Source organism: Rhinolophus sinicus, chromosome 2 (assembly GCF_057876585.1).
Source record: "Rhinolophus sinicus isolate RSI-liver-muscle chromosome 2, RSI-T2T, whole genome shotgun sequence".
NCBI classification, from domain to species: Eukaryota; Metazoa; Chordata; class Mammalia; order Chiroptera; family Rhinolophidae; genus Rhinolophus; species Rhinolophus sinicus.
Genome location: NC_142502.1, coordinates 118,953,133 through 118,980,196, shown reverse-complemented (window position 1 = coordinate 118,980,196; position 27,064 = coordinate 118,953,133). Strand labels below are relative to the sequence as shown.

Here is a 27,064-nt window from a genome sequence, read left to right as displayed (position 1 = left end):
TCCCCATGCTGGATTTATTTTCCCCCCTGAAATCGTATTCTTGTGTGGCTCCTTTCCCTTCTCCAACTTACTTGCCTCCTCCCTTATAATCATAGTACCCATGAATTCTTGTTTCTGCTTCTAAGGAACCTGCCTAAGACAGTGGTATAACCGACCTCATGTAGGAAAAAATTAATACTTCAAAGTAAAATACACTGTTTCTTCCATTTCTGTCTTTCCCTCTAATTCAAGGTATTAGCCACAGCTTTTGAACTTCAGATTTTAAGAGCATAAGTGACTAATGTCTGAGTTTTATCCGTTTAGAATCAACTGGTATCTGTTAATAGAAAGAGACCCCTAGCTTTTTGGGCATAGAGAAGATGGGGGTGGGGGTAGGATAGAGATATGCTCCCCTCTCTTCTGAATATCGATCCACTTCCTGATGCATTTGGGCTTCCTCCTTGAAGACTTATTCCACTAGGTCTTGAAGGATTTCTGGGTCTTAGGAAACCTCTGAAATATGTGTCCCTGAGGTTTTAGAAATACAGTTGACCCTTGAACAATGCAGGGGTTAGGGGCGCCATACCCTGCACAGTCAAAAAGCGGCATATAACTTTTGATTCCCCCTAAACTTAACTACTAATAGCCTACTGTTAACTGGAAGCCTTATTGATAACATAAATAGTTGATTAACACGTAGTTTGTATGTTATATGTATTATATACTGTATTCTTACAATAAAGTAAGCTAGCAAAAAGAAAATGTTAAGAAAATATAAGGAAGATAAAATATTTATTGAAAAAATTCTGGGTATTAGTGAACCAGCACAGTTCAAACCTGGTTTGTTTAAAGGTCAACAGTAAATTAATAAGTAGGACAATTGGACTTCTGGGTGAATGGGAACTAGGAATGCTGACTGTACTAAATGTGGCACATGTGCTTTGTGGCCAGGGAGTGGCGTGATTGTGAAGTACACAAGGCCTCATAGCCCCACTTTCTTCAGTTTTTCTGGGGCTCCACACCATTTGTTTTTGTTTTTCTTCTCTATGACCCTGCTGTACCTTTCAGTCTATCACAGTCTTTTGGTTTTTTGTTTGTTTTTGTTTTTGTTTTGTTTTATTCTTTAATAATACTGTGTCAATCACCTGTGTCAATGCTGCCACCCTTCCTGGGGAAAGGAATCTTGTTTTTATCATCTTTTGATGCTCTCCACCTTCCAGCATCAATAAGGCTCTCAATATGTCTGTCATCAAATGAATGGAGCTCCATGGACTTTTTGCTGTGTAAGATTGTATTGGGGGGATGGTAGAAGAGAATAAAGGGGATCAAATATATGGTGATGGAAGGAAAACTGACTCTGGGTGGTGAGCACATGATGTGATATATAGATTACATAGTATTACGGAATTGTACTCTTGAGACCTATGTAATTTTACTAACCATTGTCACCCTAATAAATTTAACTTAAAAGAAAAGAAAAAAGAAAGAAAAAAAGATGTATTGTATAGACCTTTTGAAAGAAATATTTTAATTCAAAGAAAATTATAACAGACCATAGTAAGAGGATATATAAAAGAAACAGCAATGACTAAATGTATATTATATATTATATGTTGGTATATTGAAATTAACCTAGACCCTAAAAATCTTCAGAGAGAGAAGAAAAATGCTGAATATTGATACTATAGTTACATGAAGTCACATTGTGGTTAATACAAAAAGTTAATCATAAATTCAAGACTAAGAATGTCCAGATCATTGTTTAAAAACCCTCACATTAGGCCACACAAACCATTATTGGTGTTTGGAAACAGAGTTTTGTTGTACTTCACAGAGGCTGGTGAGATAAGAGGTCTTACTCCCTTGCTCTGATTTTTACAGTTCCTCGAAGAATGACAGAGAGGTATCAGCCATATGTTTCTCATAATCTTCATAAAATCGCTTGTTCTGAGCTTCAGTGAACTGATTTTTCCAGTCTCCTACGACTCCTAAAAAGAGTGATGTAAAGCACATTCAATGATATGTTCATGAACTTTGACAATTTTGCATTTAGATACTCCCTTTCCTCTCAGTACTTAAATTCCTTGCATAGACATTAGCTCATTGTCCTCCTGACATTGAGTGATAAATGAAACTACAAGTAAGATTACTCCATTTCACACATGAGGTATTTGTAAATAGAAAGCTTTCTTCTGAAACACTTGGGGAGAGGTGGAAATCCAGGTCATGGTTCTCTAATTCTCTGCATTACACTCTTGAGCTCTCTGATCTCTCAGTATTTTCTGCACCCTCAGTATATCTAACATTCCATTTAAGTTACCTGGACCTAATTTTCTTATTTTCTGTTTACAGATCACTGAAGGGCTTATGTGAGTGGCTGCATTCTCGGGACATTATCTGCATCTCCTGTTTGTATGTGTAATTCAGGCAAAATTCATAGTTGAACACACTGAAAATTCTAATTTCCAATCTAAATTATCGTTGCTATTAACCTATAATTAAATTAAAGCAATAGACTCTAAAGCAATGGTAGGGTGGGGTAACTTTGTTTCATGCTTATGCAATAGAGTGTTCAAAAGTTTTTGTTTTTAGCTTCCATAAATAAAAATGATCAGAGAACCTATAGAAAGCTATTTATCCTCCAATTGCCCAATGTTGTCTGATTCACTTAGGCTCTTCAAGCTGTGTAATGTTATTTTCATGTGTGAAGTATAAATTGCTTAATTTTCTAGGGGTAATAAATTATACGATTATATAATTTATCAATTGGCTTACAAGAAAACTAGGTGACTGAGTGACATCAGCAAAATGGTGGAGGACATACCAGCCTTCATTCCCCCACAAAAACCAACTAGACAGCTATCCATGGACACAAATAGCCCTGGGAAGGCTTCAAGAGTCTAATTAAGAACCTGAAGCAACACAGGGGAGCAAAAACAACTCCATACAGAAAAGACTACTAAAGAGATTGGCATAGCTGAGATGTCTGGAGATGTTTAGGAATAAAGAAGAGTGGGGGTTAAAAGTATCAGATACACAGTGGGTGCCATTGTAGTCCCCAGTGGCCTGCTCTGCAGAACACCTGGTAGCCTTTGCCACTGAGGACCTCAACAACCCTGTGACCACCATGGAGTCCCTGTAGCTTTCACAGTGAAAGGCTTCATGGTGTTTGTCAGCATGGACTCCAGTGGCTTGCTTTGTTAGGACTCTGGCAGCTCTCCCCACTGAGATAACCGACAACCACAGTTACCACAGACCCACTAGAGAGGGAGACACTGCTATGTGCCCTCCTTTCTAACAAGGAGCTGCTATTGTACTACACTGACACTGTCAGCTCCACTCATGTCAACTCCATGCATGCACTGGATCCCAGAGCCTCAGCCATGCCATACATGCCCACTCGTGATACCCATGCCCCATGACCACTTCACATGTGCCTACACTCAGGACTCTGGCTCCCTGGCCCCTCTGTGAGCACACAGACCAGAAATCACCAGTGCAGCAACTGCATCTGCACCCCAGGCCCCAGAGCTATAGTCGCTCCACATGTGCTTGCATTCTGGACACTGGCTTTACAACTGTTCTGTCAGTGCCCACATCTAGGGAACTAGAGCAACCACCACAGTAGTGCCAGACCCTGGAGCCATTGTAGCTCTTTGAGGTCGCACACTCTGGACCCTGGTTCCATGGCTGCTTTACCCATGGGAGAAAAGGAGATCAGGAGGACCCCAGCAGCCTTCACCCCTGAAGTTCCAACAGCACATGTTGCTGCTCTGGACACCTACAGTTAGAGCTGTGTCTTCTGCAGACCTCTGCAGTTTTCACTGATGCTCACCTTAGCTGATGGAACTGCACACTGCTGTGTCTTCCCAGGAGGCAGAATTGTTGCAGGCCACCCAGCCAGTGACCCCACACCCACCCATAGGTGAAGGTCTTTCCTCACTGAAACCAAATCACAAAGTCTGGAAGAGGCGATTATGCCATCAAATGTATAGACATTAACACGAGGTTGCAAAAAACATGAAAAATCAAAGGAAAATGACACTGCCAAAGGAACACCATATTTTTTGTTTTTGGCAATAATGGACTCCAAAGAAATGGAGATCTATAAATTTCTAGATCGAGAATTTAAAATAATTATTTCAAGGAAACTCAGCAAGCTACAAGAGAACACAGACAACTCAAGGAAGTCAGGAAAACAATACACGAAAAATCTGAGAATTTCAACACATGGATAGAAATCATAAAAAGAACCAAACAAAAATTATGGAGCTGAAGAATACAATGAATGAAACAAAATAATGCAATAAAGTGTTAATAGTAGATCTGATCAAGCAGAATAAAGAATCTGAGAACTCAAAGACATGCTATTTGAAGTTACCCAGTTAGAAGAACAAAAAGAAAAACAATTAAAAAGAGTAAAGAAAGCCTATGGGATTTATGGGACATCAAGAGGATCCATATATAATTTGTAGGAATTTTATATATGGGTCCTATATCAAGAGGAGAAGAGAGAGAGGGATAAAAGGGCAGAAAGCTTATTTAAAGGTACAGTGGCTGAAAATTCCCAAATCTAGGGAGAAATACAGACATCCAGGGCCATGAAGCTCAAAGGTTCCCAAACAGGTTCAACCCAAAGAGGTCCTCACTGTGACAGATTGTAATCATACTGTCAAAAATCAAAGACAAATAAATTTGAAAACAACAACAGAAAAGAGACTATTCACATACAAGGGAATCCTCATAAGGCTATGAACAGATTTCTCAGCACAAACCTTGCAGGTGAAGAGAGTGAAGTAATATATTCAGAGTGCTGAAAAAAAATACCTCTCAATCAAGAATACATTATTTGACAAGATGTCCTTCAGAAATAAAGGAGAGAAAATACTTTCCCAGGCAAACAAAAGCTGAGGGAGTCTTTCACCACTATGCCTGCCATATAAGAAATGCTAAATGGAGTTTATTAAGCTGAAACAAAAAGGTGCTAATTAGTAATATGAAAATATATGAGGTCTGACAATTAAGTTCGCGAACTCATCCTATTAAAAAGTGCTACACACCTCATTGCTGAATATCACTATGGTTACCTTCTAAGTACTCCCCTTGGGAAGCTATGCACCAATGCCAGTCCCTGGTCCACCCTTCAAAGCAATTTTGGAACACTTTTTCTGGAATGGCCATCAGAGCTGTCATTGTATTATATTACCCTTGATGTCCTGAATGCCATCAAAATGTCTTCCTTTCAATATTTCCTTTACCTTCGGGTAAAGAAAGAAGTCATTGGTGGCATGATCAGACAAGTAGGGAGGGTACTCCAATCCAGTTATTTGTTTACTGACTAAAAACTCCCTCATAGACAGTGTCGTTTGAGCTGATGCATTGTTATGATGCAAGAGCATGAATTGTTGGCGAAAAGTTCAGGTCGTCTAACTTTTTCATGCAGCCATTTTAGCACTTCCAAACGGTAAACTTGGCTGTTTGTCCAGTTGGTACAAATTCATAATGAATAATCCCTCTGATATAAAAAAAAGTCAGGAACATCGTTGCAACCAGTTCGTGAACTTAATTGTCAGACCACGTAGATGCAAAATTTTTCAGCAAAATATTAACAAACCAAATTCAACAGCACATTAAAAAAATTGTAAATTATAACCAACTGTGATTTATTCCTGGAATGCAATGATGGTTCAACATATGCAAATCAATCAATATGATACACCATATTAACAAAACAAAGGGAAAAAATCATATGAGCTTCTCAATAGGTTCAGAAAAAGCATCTGACAAAACTCAGCATTCATTTGTGATGAAAAAAAAACAACTCTCAACAATTTAGACATAGAAGGAATGTACTTCAACATAGAAAAGGCCACATAAGACAAGGCCACAGCTAGCATCACATTCAATGGTGAAAAGATGAAAGCTTTTCATCTAAGATCAGGAAGAAGTCAAGGTTGCACTTGTCACTTCTATTCAACATAGTTCTTAAAGTCATAGACAGAGTAAGAAAAAGAAAGTAAAGGCATGGTTATTATTTTAAAAAGTTGAAAGGTAAACTTGGGGTCCAAAATAGTAATGTAGGAAAACCCTGAAACAACCTCCTCCTTTGGACACACTGAATATACATATATATTGAATATAATATATATATATATATATATATATATATATATATATATATATATATATATATATTTCCTCCTGAATAACAACTGAAGGTTGACTGAACAGTTTCTGCGTAACAAATGAGAGAGGGACCACATAGAGAAGGGCAGGAGAGACGGAGACAGAGAAATCATGGGAATTCCACTCTAACAGGGCAACCAGCACTAGAGAAGGATATCTTTGAGGGGCCCATGCACAGACTTGCCTGCCTTGGGACACAGTGATAAAACAGTGATTTAAAGGGCATCTAGACTACATGTGAAAAAAAATCAATTTACTAACCCCAAAGCACCTGCCAAATAGGTGGGGAACTGTGGGAATTCTCTGGGATTGGAAGTCAGCAAGTGCCATTATTTATGTTCCTCCTCCACCTAGGTAGCATGATCAGGAGCTCTATCAAGTGCTCTAATTGGCCTGCAAAGCCACAACAGCATACTCCAGGCCAGTTCGCCCCACACCTGCTCCAGACCTGGCGAGCCAGCATGCCCGGGCACCCCTGAGACATGCACTCCAAGACACGTTGGCCCAAGCCCACTTAAGCTCCAGCCAGCTGGCCTGCCAGGTAACTCCTGGCACCACCTGCTTGTCAAAGTCATCTGGCACATGCATTCTACACAGTGTTTGCTCCTACACAAGGCCACTACTTTCAGATCAGGAGAGAAGTAGCTGTTTCGTCTAAATCATAGAAACAAATACAGAAATTCAAACAAAATCAGGAGCAATGGAATATGTTCCAAATGAAAGCACACACATGCGTACACACACACACACACACACACACACACACAAGAAAAAACATAAATAATCTTAATGAAATGGAAATAAGTAATTTGTGTGATAAAGAAAGAAAAGTCGTGGTCATAAGGATGCTAATTGAACTTAGAAAAACAGGAACACAGTGAGAACTTTAACACAGTGAGAATTTTAACAAAGAGCTTGAAAATACAGAAAAAAAACAATCTTAGCTGAAGAATACAGTAACTGAAATGGAAAAAAGAAACTAGAGACAATCAACAGCAGATTAGATAATTCAGAAGAATGGATTGGTGACCTAGAAGACATAATAGTGGAAATCACCCAATCAGAACGGTAAAAAGAAAAAAATTTTTTTTAAAAATGAGATAGTTTAAGTGAATTCTGAGACATATCATGCATACTAGAATTCTCATTATAGGTGCCGTGAAAGGAGAAGAGAGAGAAAGGGGCAGAAAATTTATTTGAAAATTTTCCTAATCTGGCAAAGGAAAGAGACATCCAGGTCCAGGAAGCACAGAGAGTCTCAAACAAGATGAACCCAAAGAGATGCACACCAAGACATATTATAATTAAAATGGCAAAAACTAAAGACAAATGAGAAATTTGAAGGCAGCAAGAGGAAAACAACTAGTCACAAAGACAATCCCATAATGCTATCAGATGATTTCTCAGCAGATACTTTGCAGGCTAGAAGGGAGTAGAAGGATATATTTAGAGTCCTGAAAGAAAAGGGCCTACAATACTCTATTCCACAAGGTTATCATTCAGCATTGAAGGAGAGATAATTTCCTAGACAAGCAAAAACTAAAGAAGTTTATCACCGCTAAATGTTTTACAAGAAATGTTAAAGAGTATTTTTTAAGCAGAAAAGAGTAGGCCATAATCAGAAATAATAAAATATATGAAAGAAAAAAAATCTCATTGGTAAAGGCAAATATACAGTAAATGAAGTAGGTTAGCTACTTAAAAATCTATCACGAATGTTAAAGGACAAAAATAGCAAAATCAACTATAACTACAATAAATAGGTGATACAGAAAACAAAAAGATTTAAATTGACATGAAAAATATAAAGCATAGGAGTGGGGAGTAAAAATATACTGCGTTTAGAATGTGCTCAAATGTAAATGACTATCAGATTAAAATAAACATATATATATTCACATATCTAAACTTCATTGAAATCGTACCATAAGCTAAAAACCTACAACATATTCACAAACAATAAAGAGACAGGAGGCCAAACATTAAAAAACCTAGCAAACAAGGGAAGAGACTGTGATAAGAAGAAAGGATAAGAAAAACTGCAAAAACAACCAAAAAGCAATTAATAAAATGGCAACAATTACATACTTATCAATAATTAACTTTAAATGTAAATGGACTAAATGCTCCAATTAAAAGACGTAGAGTGGTTGAATAAAAAAACAAGACCCATCTATATCCTCTCTATAAGAGACTCATTTCAGATCAAAAGACTGAAAGTGAACAGATGGAAAAAGATATTCCATGCAAACAGAAACAAAAGAAATCTGACGTAGCAATAATCATATCTGACATAATGGATTTTCAAACAAAGACTATAATAAGAGACAAAGTAGGGCATTACATAATGATGAAGGTATCAATTTAAGAGAAGGATATAACATTCATAAATATTTATGTACCCAACATAGGAGCACCTAATATATAAAGCACACATTAACAGACAAAAAGGGAGAAACGGGCAGCAATACAATAATAGTAGGGAACTTTAATACCCCACTTACATCAATGTATAGATCATCCAGACAGAAAATCAATAAAGAAACATTGGCCTTACATGAGAAATTAGGCCAGATGTGGAATTAGAGAGACAAAACAGAAACAGACTCATTGATACAGAATGAATCTGATGTTTGACAGGAGTGAGAGTCGGGTGGTAGGAATGGACGAAAAGCTTAGGGGAAACAGGCGGCACGAGCTTCCAATTATAATAAAGTCAAGCGGATGTAATGTTGTCGATAATATCGTGTATTGTGTATGGTGACAGATGTATGGTCATGTATGCTGACAGATGGTTACTAGACTTATCATGATGATCACATTGTAAAGTATATAAATGGTTGAATCACTGTGTTGTACACCTGAAACTAATATAGTATTGTATGTCAACTATATTTTAATTAAAAAGTTAAAAGATAACAAGTGATGATGTGGCGAAAAAGGAACCCTTGAGTGCTATTGGTAGGAGTGTAATTGGTGCACTCATTATGGAAAACATTATAAAGTTTCCTCAAAAAATTAAAACTAGAGCTACCACTTGATCCCACAATCCCACTTTTGGGTTATAGCCAAAGGAAACAAAATCACTGTCTCAGAGAGATATTTGCATTCCCATATCCATTAATACATTATTCACAATAGCCAAAATATGGCAACAACCTAAATGTCCATTGACAGATGAATGGACAAGGAAATGTAGTATGTATAGTAGAGTATTATTCAGCCTTAACAAAGAATGAAATCCTGACATTTGTGATTTGTAACAACACGGAGGAAACTGGAAGGCATTATGCTAAGTGAAACAAGCCAGACACAAAAAGACAAATACTGTGTGATCTCACTTATATGTTGAATCTAAAAAAGTCAAACTCATAGTAACAAAATAGAATGGTGGTTACCAGGGGGAGATGTTGGTCAAAGGATACAGATTTTGTTATAAGATGAATACATTCTGGAGACTAAATGTATATCATGATTATTTTAATTAATAATTATATATTTGAAATTTGCTAAGAGAGTGTATCTCAAGTGTTCTTACTCCCCCACCAAAAAGGGTAACTACCATGTTTCCCCGAAAATAAGACCTAGCCAGACCATCAGCTCTAATGTGTCTTTTGGAGCAAAAATTAATATAAGACCCGGTCTTATTTTACTATTAAACCCGGTCTTATCTAGCATAATACAATATAAGACCGAGTCTTATATTAATTTTTGCTCCAAAAGACGCATTAGAGCTGATGGTCCCGCTAGGTCTTATTTTCAGGGAAACACAGTATATGGGTGATGAATATGTTAATTAGCTTGATTTTGGTAATCATTTCACTATATATATATATATATATATATATATATATATATATATATATATATATAAACATCATGTACACCTTAAATATATACAATTTTTATTTGTTGATCATACTTAAATAAAGCTGGAAAAATAACCCCTAAAACCTCAGAAAAGTGAGCATGTATAGTATATTGCTGTGCATATAAATATATATGCACCTGGTCAAATAGACAAACTTTTTCCAATAAAAAAATGAAAATTAGGTTAATCAATGATCAAATTTTAAAATTTCTTCTTTGAGTCATATGTTTTTGCTTATTTCTTCAAACAAAAGGTACTGGAATATTGTTTTCCATTTTCCTAGAATAATTACAACTTCACAAATTTTGTCTCCGTTAAGGAGTTAGCAGTGTGGTAGCACAGGATGTACTCTGCTTTGTTGGCTGAAGGTCCCAGTTCTGGCCAGGCTCCAACGGCTTACTGTGCCACCTTGGTTTTTTTCCTACGTGAAGGATATTAACTAAGTGACCTGTAAGGCCCCACCCTTCTAGCTCTAAGGCCAGTGACCTTCTCCATTGTCTTCCAGAATGTATTGAAAGGTGAACACACAATGGAATTTATAGATGATGTAATACAGAATTGTACACCTGAAATCTATGTAATTTTACTAACAATTTTCACCCCAATAAATTAAAAAAAATAAATTAAAAAAAACCCCAAAAAACAGAAAGGAATACTAGCTTCCTGAAGATTAAAGGCTTAATTTGAGAAAGAGATTTTGGTCAAATACATTTTTGGAGCTCTGAGTTAAGCTCTAAGTTAAACAAGTTTCTTCTCAGAAAATGTAATATGCTCATGCTTTTCAAAGGGGGCTGGACATAGTGTGTAGAACTCCCACATTTCTCTGTGAAATGTGTGTTACATGGGCTATCTCTTAGAATAAGGCTTTAAGGAGCTCACTTCAGGAAACACTGCAAATAGTGCTTCACTGAGCTGCAATGTTAGAAAACCATTTATGAATTAATAGCTTCTTTATCTATTATCAGAAGAAAGACAAAGAGCATTACACATCACCTTTTCTCATGAACGGAGAAAGACTATGATTCATTTCAATGTCATTTATGTAGTTGGTCATGGGGTTGTTTTTCATGACAGCAAATGAAGTGTTAACGACAATTTTGTCTAAAACCTCTTCTTTTAGGTTCTTCCCCAGGAATTCCATTACTTTTCTAATTTCACGTTTTGGGTCCTGTGGGAAAGAGTAGAAGAAACATAGAAGATATTTTCTATCTAAGGAAAAAATGTAACAGTTAAACCTTAGAGAATTAAGCGTGGTTAAATCATTTTAAAAACCTGTTCAGTTATGGTTATTATTATATGTAAATTTATGAATGTCAAATCAATAAACATGGCAATTTAAAGTCAATTGTTTTAAAACAATTGTGTTTTATCCTGGGCTAAAGCTATTTGGGAGAACAGGTGGCAGTCTTTCAAAGTAAACAAGACATGTTTCCTCCTTGTGATTGGAGAAACAAACATATGGAGCTCACCTTGCTCTGGCATGATACAGAGAAACTGGTGTGCTCTCCCCTCCCCCGTCCCCCAGGCTTCAGCTTTGATGTCTGGTGACTCTGGATCTGGGCTTACGTATTCTTGACTCTGGGCACATTGGATACACGTGTTTACAGGTGGACCTCGTGAGAGCCTCTTACACTCTGAAATGGGTTCCTGCCTCATCTAAATGTGGTGTGGGAGTTGCCCTGTTTGAAGGTCTCCAGGCCCCTGCTTGTAGGTCTCCTTTCTTTTCCTTGGCAGCTCTGCATCAAGTTTTCATGTCCTTCACAGCCAGCTGCCATTCCCTGTGGCTGTCTCAAACAGGCACAGGGCTGGGGGAAGCAGAGGGCTGCCGACACTTAGGAAAGCTTCAGAGAGCAAGGATGGACCCCAGCCAAATAGATGGAGGGACAGAAGCAATGCATTCTGTCTACCCAGATGGGGAAGAGGAAAGAGTGGCCATGGTTAATGAAGGATATGAACTGATGATCCGTGTCATAAACCAAGCCTTGGAGAACCATGGACCAGCCAGGGGTACACTGTGCTATCAACTTATTTTACATATAAATTTATGAGACAGACTTTGAATCAGAGATTGCACATGCAAAATATGTTACCAATGGAAACTTTTATTTTGAATGACAGACTTTAATATTTTAAGTAAGCGAACAAATCAGAGCAGCTCTATTCTTCCTTACTATTTCTTTCCTGTTAAGAGACCTAATTATTTTCCTTGAAAGTCAGAGCAAATGATGGGGAGAGGTAGAGATCCTAGAAGGAGGAACCTGGAGAGCTAAAGAGGGAGCAAACTTGTAGCTCAAACAGGAGACCTCTTCCATGTCTCTGGATGAGGTGGGCATTGGCTGGAGAGTGCAGTGAGGCCTGCAGGAAGAAACAGGCTGCCTCCTGTGGAGTAAGGTAGATACTGTACTGGTACCATGTTTGGAGTTTCGTATGCTACATGGCAAGGTGGTTGGAGAAGTTGAAGTTGGCATGCAAAATACTTTGCATAGATAAACTTTTACATATTACTTTCCTTCATCTCTCTCATGGATTTGTAACTCAGAGAAAAAAATACTGTGAAGTCAAGATTCAAGTATATTTCTTACTTTCATCATTTCTTCATAGAAAAGATAGAGAATGGGGTGACTGTCTTTCTTCTTCCACCAGCCTTTCACATGGTCAAACCAGGACCCCCACATCACTGGAAGGAAAGCACATAGGGATTTGGGCCATGATAAATGAGAGTAGGAAAAGCCAGAGAAGAAAATGAGTTGTTTCCTCAGAATACAAATGGAAGGTGTGGTCAGGGCTACTCTAGAGCAGGAGGACTTACTTTTCACACCACCCATATGCACTTTCTGCATGACTTTTCTCCCTTTTGGAAGCTGGCAAGACTATTCTCGTGCTCTAGAGCCTGCTGGCTTTGAAACCGAGCTCTGACAAAGCTGTGTGACCCTGGACCACTTAGTTATCCTCTCTTAGCCTCCATTTTTGTTTTCTTAATCCTCACCTCTGAAAAAGGGTCAATAATGGTACCTACCTCATATGGTAATATTAGGATGTATTACTTTATTTCACAGAGCCTACTGTGTGCTCCGCATTGTTCCAAGCACTGGGGATAGAGCACTGGACAAAACAGGTAGAAAACCTACTCTGGAAGTACATAAAGTAGGGGAGACAAATTAGATAAATGTGAAATATGTAATATACTAGATCATAACACCTACTAAGGAGAAAATAGTAAATCAGAGAAGGAGAGGGCATTAGTAATAGTCCACCAGTAAAGTATGGAAATATTAGGCTTTTAGTTGCCATTTGATTTTCATAATCCTAAATGACAAAAATTATTATTGCAATAATAATAATTGGGTTTATGTAGGAGGTTAAAATGTTCATAGGCTGGCCAGAGAAGGGCTCTTTGAGACGGCAACGTTGAGTAAAACCCTGAAGAAAGAAAAGGAAAGTGCATTCCTGGGCAGAGGAAGCCAAAAGGTAATGTACTGGTACAAGAGGGTCTGGTGTTTGAGGTATAGCAAGGAGGCCAATGGGACTAGGACAGAGAGAGAGGGGCCGAGGACAGGGACAAAAATGTGAGGGGTAAGGAGGCCCAACCCTGCAGGCCTTCTGGATTACAGGAAGGCTCTGGCTTTGACTCTGAGTGAAATAAGGTGCCATTGGTGGGATCCGAGCAGAGGACCGAGGTGGTCTGACTTCCCTTTTAACAGAATCGCCCTGGTTTCTGTGTTGAAAATAGACTGTAGCTTGGCAAGGTCAGAAGTTGGGTGACAGGGCAGGGACTATTCATTTATTCAGGGAAGATATGGTGGTAGCTTGGACCATGGTGGTCGAAAAAGTGTTGATGATTGGTAGGATTCTGGATATATTCTGAAGTTAGACAGATTTGCTGATGGGTTGGATGGAGTGTATGAGAAAGACGCTCAAGGTAGATTCAAGATTTTAGGCCTGAGCAACTTAAACGACTGAGACACAGTTAACCAAGACGTGGAAACCTCCAGGAGGAGAAGGTTTTCGAGGAGAGACAGGAACTTGGATTTGGACATGTGAGGTCTAAGATGCTGCACAGACATCCAAGTGGAGATGCCAGCCAGGCAGCTAAGTCCATGCACCCAGAGCACAGGCCCAAGGCCAGGAATAGAAATGTAAATCTGGGGTCATCAGCAGGTAGATGACATTTGAAGCCACGAGATGATTGAGATAGCCCCAAATCTGCTTCGTCAGGATTTCCTCTGTGTGTGTGTATGTGTGTGTGTGTGGGGGGGTGGGGTGGGGGTGGGGTAGAGAAGTATCCTTCAAGGGTTTGACTTCTAAGCTTTCTTCATGGGTGTACAACTTACCTCACACAGGACAAGGAGTTGAAACTACACTCAGCTCTAGAAAAATCTATCTATGTATCAGTCCATCACAAGCCCCATGCTCTCAATTTGTTCAACTAGGTCACTTCCTTGTGGCTTACTCTTTGTCTAAAGCCATCTGACATCATTTTTAGAACATCCACAATGAAATTTATTGAAGACATTAAAGCAGTAAAAATACCCCAGTGTACAAATGGATCGTTCTCAAAATGTATGTTATAAGGAGCAAATTGCAATAATAATTTTTGTCATTTAGGATTATGAAAATCAAATGGCAACTAAAAGCCTAATATTTCCATACTTTACTGGTGGACTATTACTAATTGAAAGGAATACTTTATCAAATTTATTCATAATTATTTTAGAAGAATAGGACTTAAATATATGAGAACTGTAGAGGACAATTATTTCTCAGTAGGATAATATAAATAATTAGCAAAAAGGGATTCAGTTATAAATTTTGAACTTAAATAATCAAATCCCTTAATGTAAATGTTTAGGTTTTAATCATGCAAAAGTGCCAACTCAATTTTATAGTGCAAACCGATGTGAAATTATATTTATATTGTACCTATCAAAAGGTGTAACATTGAAAAGGTTTGCTTGAATTACTTTTACTAACTTTTGAAAAATCTTTTTCTTATGAAAGTATTCAAATATACACAGAAGTAAAGGGGATAGTATAATGAACTTCCATGAACCCATTACCCAGCTTGAACAATTTAATCACTTTTTAATATTCTTTAGGCATTTTTAGGAGAAGGGTTAGTGCATTAAAAGCTCTAGTAGTATTTGAGATTTGGAACAACTTCAAGAAACTGTGGTAACTTGATTTTGACACTGGAAGCATGACTGCAAGGCCATACGTTTCTGTATATGACAATTTGTGGTCACAAAGCACGACGGGTTACCATATCACCAACTTATGATGGTCATGGTTGGAAAACTTTCTCATGCACGACTCCTTTCTTTCCAGTTAAACATGTAGGCAATTGGGAAGACTTTAGTATGGCAGCCAAGCACACAGGATTTGAGCTTAACTAGACTTGTCGATATTACCTAGGCCCTACTCTTACAAACAGGGTAACCATAAGTTACTCAAACTCACTGAGTTTCAATTTCATCACTTGTAAATTATGGATATTATTACCATGCTTTAAAGATTTAACAAGTGAAGGCATGTAAAACAGCATAAGCTCAGAGTTGGAATCTTCTCGTATTATAGCTGGTTTCCCTTTATTGACTTTTTTTCAGAAGATATATGGTCATTGGAAGCAGATCCACTGACCTCTGATGATAGGTAGCCAGGGCTATGCCACATCTCTCAGGGATGTTACCTTTTATCCTCCCCTTCTCACCCCCACCCCCCAAAAAAAATCAGAGCTCATTCTGTGGATGAATTTTATGGGGGGAATTTTCTAGAAAGGAAAATTTTATCTAAAGAACAGAATAAATGAACAAACTAATCAGAAATAGATTCATAGACACGGAGAACAAACTGATGGCTGCTAGATGGCAGGGGTGTTGGAGGAGGGGTGAGAAAGGTGAAAGGATTAGGAAGCACAAATGGGTAGTTACAAAATAGTCATAGGGATGTGAAGTGCAGTATGGGGAATACAGTGAAAATTCTGTAAAACTGCATGTGGTGTCAGATGGGAGCTGGATTTGATGGGGGATCACTTAATAAGTTGTATGGATGCCTGACCACTATGCTGTACACCTGAAACTAATATAAAATAATATTGAATGTCAACACTCCATGCCACATATACTTCTGGTACGGCAATTTCTGTCAAATAAAAACATCAGTGTTTCCTCATCCACCTTATTCACCGGATCTGGCACCGTGTGACTTCTGGCCCTTCCCCAAAGTCAAAATGACCATGAAAGGAAAATGTTTTGATTCGATTCAAGACATCGAGGCAGCCACGACAGTGCAACTAAAGACAATCACAAAAGAGGACTTCCAGAACTACTTCAGAAAGTGGCAAGAACAATGGGGTAAGTGTGTTTGAAGTGGGGGGGGGGGGTATTTTGAGGGGGAATAATGGCAATGTGTCTTTTACTGTAATAATTTTTTTAAATTTAAGCATTCACCATATCTGTTGATATCTATCTATCTATCTATCTATCTATCTATCTATCTATCTATCTATCTATCTATCTATCTCTCTATCTCTCTATCTTCATAGGATGTGAAGTACAGCATAGAGAATACCAATCAATGGTATTGTAATAGCTGTGTATGATGTCAGGTGGGTAGTAGATTTGCTGGGGTTATCACTTTGTGAGAGGTGTAAATGTCTAATCATGTTGTTTTGTACACTTGAAATTAATAATAAAACTAACTAAATAAAAAAATATATATTTTTTCCATTTATAAAAAGAAAGAAAAGAACATTTTATGGGGCAATATTATCCTCTGCAGACATAGGTGAAGACTGGTTCCTTCCATTAGGCTTACCTTTTCCTGACATGAATGTTTCAAAGTACTCATCCCAGCTTCCTGGGTCAGGAAGTCCTTTGTTCATCTTTTGAAAATAGTAGTAAGACACCATGTTATCCTTGGCATTCCTTGCCACATATATTATCTAAAGTGGTCAGAAGAAATGGAAAAAACAGAATGTAAATGGTAAAAGGATTTAGAAATTGGGCATTTAATGTACCCAGCGTCTGTCTATGTTCATAGTAACTGAGTCCTAAAGGTCACGGATATGTCTTTACTCTCTTCTACTCATCATCCAGCAGCCAGTATAATCCTGTAAACATGCAGATCTGATCAGCTTGCTCCCTTGTATAAAACTTTTCAATATCTCTACATTGCTCTTAGGATTAAGTTAAAAACTCTTGACCTGGTGTACAAGGCCCTGCATGATCTAGCCCTCAACTAGCTCTTCAGTTTCCTCTTGCTCCTGCCCACAGGTCACACTTATTATCCCTCCTTCTGCAGTAGCACTTTATTTTGAGGTTCTCTAACCTTTCTGGCCATCCTTTTTCAGTGCGTCCTGTTCTGCCATTCTTCACATAAATCAGGAGGTCTTAAACTGATGAACATCAAGAGGACTGTGCCTCTACATAAAATAATATGCAAAGGTGTGTGTAGATGTGCACTTTGCCAGAACTGGAGACATGAGTTCCTTTAGATTTTCATAGGGTTTGTGATCACTAAAAGTTTAAAAACTTTCATTTCAGTGTTGGCTCTTTTTAGAGCTCTGCCTGGGGCCTACATTTATTCTCATTTTGTTCACTTTTCCTGTTTTGTTTTTTGCCAGCTTCTTCCACTGCTGTATATTTTATATATCTATGACAAATTTGTTCCTAATACATGCTATTGTCCTAAGCTATATACTCATATATCTCTACCTGAATGACCTACAGGCAGTTCACATTCAACGGGCTCAAAATTCAATTCATCTTCAGATAAACTTACTCTTCCTCCTTCATTCCTTTTTTTCCATTAATGGTACCACCATCAAACAATTAAAATCACAAAATCATACTAGGTGCTTCTTTTTCCACCTTGTCCAAACCAATCCTTGACCAAGTCCTATAGATTCTGTCTGTTCTGTACATTTGGAATTCATCTCCTCACTGCCGCTTTTTTAATATTTTAACTTACGTTTAAAATTAAATTTATTGGGGTAACATTGGTTAATGACATTATATAAATTTCAGGTGTACAACATCTGTATAATTTATTGTATGCTCACTTCCTAAAGTCTAATTTCCTTCTATCACAATATATTTGACGCCCTTTGCCCTCTGTGTCCTAATTTGAGTCTTCTTAATTCTTTTGCTGGACTATTGCCAACATTTCCCCATTAATATCTTGCTTTCAGTCTTGCCCCAGTTCTGTTCATCCCTCCGCACCATCATGTCCCCAGGGGACCTTTTCTAAAATGTAAATGGGATCATTTCACTTCCTTGTCTAAATTTCTCTATGAGACCCAAGTAGCCTATAAGATAAAGTCCAAACATTTGGCATGATGATGAGGTCCTTCACTTCTGGCTCCTGCCTATCTTTCAGGCTTCATTTCTGGCCTTGCATGTATTTTCTTAAGCATAAGAGTCATGGCTTCTGCTCTTCTGGTAAACAGCAATGCTCTTCCCTCCCTTATCACTTGGCAATTTCCTATTTACTCCTCATGACCCCACTCCTCTATCACCCAGTAACCCTCCTTGTCAAGGAGTTATGTACTTCTCCTCTCTGCTCTGAGAACATCTTACCCAGCTCTGCATTATTGTGCTTTACTGTTAACCCCCACCCAGACCTGGCTCTATTTATAAGTGCCTGTGATAAGGGGCTAATACCCAAAATATATATAAGGAACGTATACAACTTAACAACAACAAAACAATCCAATCAAAAAATGGGCAGAGGACCTGAAGAGACATTTCTCCAAACAGGACATACAGATGGCCAATAGACATATGAAAAGATGCTCAACATCACTAATCATCAGAGAAATGCAAATCAAAACCACAATGAGCTATCACCTCACACACCAGTTAGAATGGCTATCATCAACAAGACAGATACAGTGTTTCCCCTAAAATAAGACCTAGCCAGACAATAGCTCTAATGTGCCTTTTGGAGCAAAAATTAATGTAAGACTCGGTCTTATCTTACTGTAATATAAGACCCGGTCTTATATAATACAATATAAGACCGGGTCTTATATTAATTTTTGCTTTAAAAGATGCATTAGAGCTTATTGTCTGGCTAGATCTTATTTTCAGGGAAACACAGTAATAACAAGTGTTGGAGAGGCTGTGGAGAAAAATGAACCCTCATACATTATTGGTGGGAATGCCGATTGGTGCAGCTGCTATGGAAGGCAGTGTAGAGGTTCCTCAAAAAATTAAGAATAGAATTACTATATGACCCAGCAATCCCTCTCCTGGGCATCTACCCCAAAAATCAGAAAACATTTATCCGAAAAGACGTATGTGCTCCAATGTTCATTACAGCTTTATTTATTGTGGCCAAGACATGGAAACAACCAAAGTGTCCTTCGATAAATGATTGGATAAAGAAGATATGGTATATATACACAATGCAATACTATTCTGCAGTAAGAAAAGATGAAATAGTACCATTTGCGACAACATGAATCGATCTTGAGATTATTATGCTAAGTGAAATAAGTCAGACAGAAAAAGTAGAGAACCATATGATTTCACTGATATGTGGGCTATAAAACTGAAAGCAACAAAGGAACAAGACAAACAAATAAAGAAACAAAAACTCATAGACACAGACAATACTTTAGTGGTTATCAGAGGGTAAAGGGGGAGGGGAGTGGTAGATGAGGGTAAAAGGGATCAAACATATGGTGATGGATGGAGAACTGACTCTGGAGGTTAATACACAACATGATGTATAGAGGATGTATTACAGAATTGTACACTTGAAACCTATGTAACTGTACTAAGCATTGTCACCCCAATAAACTTTAATTAAAAAAAAAAGAAATATATTGACATTTGTCTTTAGTCATTATTTTTCTCACTCTGGACCAAGATCTACATAGGAACATATGCTAGGTCTGCAAGGTAGAGTGATTAAGGCTCTGGATACACTCTAGAGAACCAGGGATGGTATAAAGTGTGGATCTTGACAGGACTGACAAAAGGTACAGAATTGTCTCATGGAAAGAGAAGGTCAGGGTCTTCTTTAACTAAGTGCCAAGGGCCCCTCTGCAGTATCTCCCGGTAGGTTAGCACTTCTTTAGACTACAAGGCAATAAATGGTTTCTTGGGGCTCTGAAAGAGTTGAAATGAATTCTTTAATGACCAACTCAAGATGTGTGTGAACACCCATATGCACCCCTATGGGCTTCAAACTGGAAAATAATATTTTATGTTTACAAAGTTTGGACAAAATAATTTGTTTTTTATCAGGTCTCAGACAGATTAGAACTTATAGGCACACTTAGATGCTTGAAAGAGGCAGTTTAGCTACAAGGCAAATAAAGTGAGAGGATAGTGGAGCACATGGTTTTTAAGAAGAAATCATCTGATCACTTAAATAAATACTCATTACCTTAAGGCTAGCAGCAGGCCAGCTCTGCATAAGCTTAGGAAGGCTGCTATCATTGTAGGAGGCTTAGAGTGGGCAGCGTAAGGTAGTGGAAAGATCATGGGCCGTCAGGTCAGGAAGATTTGGATTTGCAGCCCATCTCTTCCACCTTCCAGTGTTTATCATTGGACAAGTTGTGTAACATCTGTGAGCTGCCACGTGCTTATCTGCACCTAACCCCTCGTAGCATCACTGAGGGACTGAGGGTGATCAGAACCAAGACTAATAGACGTCAGTCCTCTCCCTATTCTCAGTGTAGGTGTGTACTGAGCCCATGCTGATCAATGAGAGATGAAGAACATGGAAGATGACCTCAGGTCCCGTGATCTATCTATTCCTTGGTGTAACACGGGGGTGACTGGACAATGGTTCTAACACAACATTCTTATGAAAAAAATTCATTTCTGAATATTTTCTGCTTCAAACTTACCTTACAGTTTTTTTCCCAGAAGGATGGAGGCAGTAGTTGAATGGGAAGATGAGTTTTCAGCGTCCTCGGTGAAGGCATTGCATTAGCTTCATCAATTCCTGAAAAACTGTTCTGGCTTATTCTTTAGTCTTTAAAAAGTTTTTATTTTTATTTTTTTAAAGAATATTCTTTTTTTTTTTTAAACTTTTATTCATTTGTGTTTTTCCAGGACCCGTCAGCTCCAAGTCAAGTAATTTTTCAATCTAGTTGCAGGGGGTGCAGCTCACAGTGGCCCATGTGGGGATCGAACTGGCAACCTTGTTGTTAAGAGCTCAAACCAACTGAGCTAACCGGCTGCCCCAAGTTTTTATTTTTTATGCAATAGATCTTGTCAGTTGTTTATTTTTTTCCACTTAAACTTTTGGATTTTGTGTCATGTTTAGCTTTTCTTCACTCTTAGATGATTAAAACATTCTTCCTTGTTTTCTTTAAGTACTTAGTACTTTATGTTTCATTTTATATGTTAAAATCTTATACACACTGGCTTTCACTTGGTATCTTTTTTACTATTGAGTCTCCCTTTCCATTTCTCATGCCATTAATCTTCAGTAATTACAGCACTACCACTCAGCATCAGGGTTTGTTGACACAAATACAAATGAGGACACTGAGACCATGTGAAAGGTTATGCATTGATCACCTAGATGATCCAGAGCCTGCCTACATTTTATTGCTAAATTACCATTCAAATAAAATAATAATTAAGAAATTGTTGTAGAAGTCTTGAGGATTCCCACAGATATCTTCACAGATGGCCTCTCAGATCAAACCCAAATTACTGAGTGTAGCCTAGAACACTTTTCAATATTGTTCCCAGTTATTTTTAACCCTCATTTTTGTCACTTTTCTCTGGTTTGACACTGAGCAGTTTTGAAAACATGGTGAATGTTAGACTAGTTAAAAAAAAAAAAGAAAGAAAAAAAACCAATGAGCATTAATTTGTTAATTCACTTTCCAAAGATGAGTTCATAAGACAGTTGTTTTAGGTTGGATTCTAATGGGTTTCTATAGAAACAGTGTCATTAGACATGACCAGGTTCCCATGCTGGTCCACCACAGTCTATTTAACTCCATCCTATACCTCAGATCCGTATATCTGGAGTCATCCCTACAGGATACACACACACACACACACACACACACACACACACACACACACACACACACACCTTAGTTGTTAAGAGCATGAACTTTAGAAACAGAATTCTCAAGTTCAAATCTGACTCAGTTACCTATTAGTTGTGGACCTTGAGCAAATCATGACCTATCTGTGTCTCTGCTTCTTCATCTGTTACATGGGTATAAAATAGCAGCTACCTCACAAGCATGTTGTGAAGACTAAATGCATTAATACATGGAATGTGTTTAGAATAATGCCTGCCATATGATAAGAGCTATAAAAATCTTAGCTGTGGCTATACCATGTATTATTTTTCCATGGAAAGTACATCGTAAATTCTAACTTTGAACACTGGTGTCCTTGGTGCCAGGCTTCTTTGATGTTCACACTTATAACTCATTGGGGGAGGACTAGATAGGTATTTCTTGGCACTTGTAACTCATTGCCACTTCATTAAATATAGAGATAGTATCCCTATTGTTAAGAATTAGGGCTAACTATGTTTTTAAGTCAAGGAACCTACTTAGATTTTCACAAGAAAAGATAACTTTCATTCAGTATTTAGAATTGGGAACCAAAGAAAGCTTTTTGTTTTGGTGTGGTTTTTTTTTTTGGTGTTTTTTTTTTTCAGTTTGTTGTAGACTTTCAGACTCTCCACTCCCAAATTGTCCATCTCTATGTGAAGATTATGATTTTTAAACTGGAGACTTACCAGAGTTTATTACTCTTACCCACTCCAGGAAAGGTTGTCGAAGGTGAATGGGAGCCCGTCTGCTGTTCTCAATGTCTCCATTGTTTTGTATCAGATCTACAATTTCTTGTGTCCAAGTAGTTCCTGAAAGAAAGTAGAATAAAGAACTAAGGAACTGATTATTAATTTTCTGCAACTTACAATTCAGAAACATGCTACAGAAAGAATTAACATGTCTGTCAACACTTCACTTATGTCACTTACTAAATTGAATTGAAACCAACTATTAAGATTATCTTCTCCTCACCAGAAAGTTTAAGGGAAGAAATGTGACATTCATTTTTATCTTGCAATGATGTACTTTTAAAAATATGAATATGCATTGGTATTTCTAGATAATTATAACATAAATAATGATTACATGTAACAATGATTACGTGTAACAATATGGGCTAATTAAAAATATTGCCATTTGAGAAAAATCACAGAAATTCCTAATCACTCACTTTTATCATTAAGCCCTTGCTGCTAATAAATAATCTTGTTTCCCTCCTCTGTTAACTTTTTATAGAACCAAGGAATTAATCCAATATGAAAAAGGAAGAAAATGTGAAAAGGAAAACTAAGAATTGCAAATAATCCACAAGGTGGAAGAATCTAGATTGAATTTCTGTTTAAAAAGCAAAGAAAGACTCAATGTAATATTAAACAATGATGTCTACAAAAAAGTTGAATTGGTTTTAAGTGGAAAAATAATCTTTGCTACATTTGCTGCATTCTCTCTATGGCCTCATCTAATATCTCCTTCGTGATTCTCCAGGCAGGGGAAGTCCCTCTCAGCCCTGAGTGACCTAGGCTTCTATAGTGTTTAGCCTCCCAGAAAGTCTTTCCCTGTTGGCTTCTGGGACAGTTGGCCGACCTGGTCTTGTTTCTCTGGAAGGAAGCATGGTGGCTGGATGTGTGTGTGGTTGTGGAATCAGATGGACTCCAGTCCTATGTCTGTGAAGCATGAGTTGGGTGGTTTTGGATAGATTATTTAAATCCACTGACATTAATTAGTCTCTTGTGCTCTGAGAATTAGAAAATAGGCAGAATCCTACTTACAGTAGGTGCTAAATGAACATTTTAATTTTTTGCCTGTGTTAGTGCTAGTTTACTTGGAGGGCCAAAGCCAGTACATGTGAGACCATCTTGCTCAGGTAACCCTTGGGGAGGAAGATGCCATTCTTGTCAGGGTTCCCTCATGCCAGTGTCCTGTGGTCCTGGTTCCCCTATCCTTAGTACCTTGATGATGGTCCCTGGGTGTAGTCCCATGGCTTGTCTTCTAGACTATAGTCTGGTATGAAATCTGTTCAGTTCCTGGTTGGTTCCTGCTATGAATTAAAACCAATTTCTCCTTCTGCCCTCCTAGAATAAGAATTAGCTTCATCCCTGATAGTTTTGTTGCCTCCTTGTCAATTTATTGTCCTAACTTCATAATGTTTGGTTCAGCCCAATCCAGGCTGTTCTGGAGCAGCAGAGAGATCCTTCTTCACATAGGCTGGCTCTGATTCCTTCCCTGCATTCTGAGGGTGCCCGAGCCTCTCAAAGGAAGTGTCCTCTACATGCAGACACCACCTCTAGACTTGGCTTTGCTGTTGCAGTTACTGTGAGCATCTCAGGAAACTCATGCTCCCTCAGGGGTTGGTCCAGGCCATCCAATGGCTTCTGCCAGGCCTCCTTGCCTCCACTCAAGACTTGTCTTGCAACCTACGTAGCTTGTTGTCAGGGGACCTCACATCATGATTCACATTCATCAGTAACTAACCCCTCTAGTCCCAGGAGAGCTGAAACCCACTAGTCCATGCTCCTAGAGTCATCACTACTGCCTGACTTCCAGTGCAAGCTGATATCTGCCCTTTTGTGGACTCCCTCTGCTAGCGGCAACTTCTCCAATATGGATGCTGACCTGAACAGAATCTCAGCAAGTTATGACTTGGCTCAGGCAAACTGTGGCTAAAGTTATGCCCTAGAGCCACATATGGAGGATTGTAAAGGGTGTAGGATGTGCCACCCAATTTTCCCTTCTAAATGGAAGGGTTTATTCTCCCAGCTGCTGGGGGTACTGCTGGCAGACAGCCCTTAGCTATTCACCTCTCTCCAGGACCAAAATCATGTCCCTTTCCTGAAGTGGCCTGTGTTCAGTGACTGGCTGGCACCCACTCCTCTCACCCCAACTGGAATGGCACCCTTTCTATAGGGCCATCTCAGCTTCAGAGCATACCATTGGGGTTGGACGAGGCTTTTGCTGAGACTGAGTTGAAGCTCAACCTCTTCCTCTGCTCAATCCTGCTTCCTCCCTTCCCTTCTAGAAAAGTGATTCCAAGATCACTCTCTGGTAAACATCCCACATACTTATTTCTCACTCAGGTCTGATTCCTGAGGGGCGCAACCTTTGACATGGACAAAAAAGAGGCTGATTTGGGAGTGAGAATCATGATTTAGGATTATATCAGGCTGACTTAGATAGTAGCATATGGGAGCCTAGAATCTTATGTGATCTTATGTAGAAGTCAGGTCTTTATAGAAGTAATAAGGTTAAAATGACATCATTAGTGTGGGCCCTAATCCAATATGACTGGTATTCTTATAAAAAGGGGAAATTGGAGACAGATACACATACAGGTTGAACACTATGTGAACACGAAGATGACCGTCTGCAAGCCAAGGAGAGAGGCCTGGAACATATCCCTTCCTCATAATCCTCAGAAAGAACCAACCCCGAAGACTTGATATCTGGCTTCCAACCTCCAGCACTGTGAGACAATAAATTTCTGTTGTTTAAGCCACCCAGGTTGTGGTACTGTGTTGTAGTAGTACTAGCAAACTAACACACTCCTTGTATAATAGTCACAGTAGTTCAGAGTTTCTTCACTATACTTTCCTTAATTTAAATTAGGACCTGCCAATATACTTTTATTACCCATACCATGTTTCCTTCTTAGCCTTTAGCGCACGTTGTAATCAAAGATCTGTGTAATGATCTGCTTAATGGTTTAGCGTTTTTTTCCCAGATTGGACTGTAAGTGCCAGCAGGGCAAAGATAATGAACATTTTGTCTGTAACTATGCCTGGTGTTAGTCTCTGGTGTTTAGAAGATTCTTGATAAATTAATACTGAATGAAAGAAGAAAATGATAAGCATGGATGTTTTGACCTGTAAAATCCATTTTGGCTAGTTATGTATTTTTAATAAGTCAACTATTCTACCTCCAAAAAAAACCTTATAATTTTATGGAAAAAAATTTCAGATCCTTTGCCTTTCTATGTGATGTACAGACAAGGAAACTGCTTTCCTCCACCCTTTAACTTAACTGCATTGTCCTAAAAGGAGCTGGTGTATATTCTGACTTCCGTTTCCTCCTTTTCATGTCTATGTATGAGTACATACCTGCTTTGGGATAGGAAGCAATGAGGAGGTCATCAGGCTTGGCTTGAAAGTTCCAGACTTTATCCCAGTTGTTACACATATTCTTCTCTAGAACAACCCCATCTACTTGGGAAACTTCTCTTGGGGGTATCAATGTCCATTCCAACTCCTTTGTCTCCTCTACTTTATCCTTAGCCATTCCCTCCATCTTGGTCTTGGGCACCAGCAGGGGAAAATGAAAAGTAAATGGAAGTTAGGTTCACACAGATTTTATATCCTCTATGCCTTGGGCACAGAGCTCTTGCCACTTATTATAGGTATGTATGCCCAGGCAAACTAAGTGAGGTCATTTGCATGGCTCTGTATACCCTGAGCGAAACTGGCACAAAATCCTAACATTGTACCAGAAGAGGCCTTCCTGATGGCAGAGCTTTGGCACTGCCCCACCTTGGTGCTGTTAGAAGAAACAACAGTGGAAAGGTGGCTCAGCCAAGGGGCCTACCCCAATTCTGAAGGTCATTTCCTGGTCCTGTGGTTACCCACAAAGATGGGGAATTGAGAGGCGTCACTGAAGGAAGATCTGGAGCAAGTTTCCAGGAACCTCCCTTCTGTCCTCCCTCTCTTTGTCTGGAGTTAGTGATTCTGTGCTCTGAGCTTGGTCATCCATGGCTATTTGGAGGAACACCTTCCCCAGACTGAGCAGAACTGAGCTGCTGTTAACACGTCATATGTTAGAGGCACATGTTAATGTCACTAGCTGGGACAGTTCAGCTTGGAATGCCATTCCAACTTCCAAGGCTGAATTAGAGAGTTTCTTAATTTTCAGGGCTCTGTTCTTTTCTATAAATGTGAGGTTAGATTGTAATATTTGATGTCTATTGCCAGAAAGAGTACTTTTTTAAATCAAGG

The 27,064-nt window shown here is 38.6% G+C and overlaps 1 protein-coding gene across 1 annotated transcript; it reads right to left on the bottom strand.

Annotated features, from left to right (window-relative positions):
• Positions 1 to 1,411: 1,411 nt before the first annotated feature.
• Positions 1,412 to 26,363, bottom strand: LOC109458226 (sulfotransferase 1C4-like). Its single transcript, XM_019751679.3, has 7 exons — positions 26,177 to 26,363; positions 22,769 to 22,891; positions 20,898 to 20,995; positions 16,850 to 16,976; positions 12,619 to 12,713; positions 11,030 to 11,204; positions 1,412 to 1,967 (listed from the first exon to the last, which is right to left on the bottom strand). Exons 1-7 carry the CDS (start codon positions 26,361 to 26,363, stop codon positions 1,855 to 1,857), a joined length of 918 nt encoding a protein of 305 aa, XP_019607238.3. The 3' UTR covers positions 1,412 to 1,854.
• Positions 26,364 to 27,064: the final 701 nt, after the last annotated feature.

Excerpts from the sequence above, each read along its gene's own strand:
- LOC109458226 (XM_019751679.3), bottom strand. The coding sequence starts at position 26,363 with ATGGAGGGAATGGCTAAGGATAAAGTAGAGGAGACAAAGGAGTTGGAA. Across the intron at positions 20,996-22,768 it reads GGTAAGAGTAATAAACTCTG|GAATTGATGAAGCTAATGCA; the intron begins GTAAGTCTCCAG and ends ACAGTTTTTCAG. Across the intron at positions 12,714-16,849 it reads AACATTCATGTCAGGAAAAG|TGATGTGGGGGTCCTGGTTT; the intron begins GTAAGCCTAATG and ends CTTTCCTTCCAG.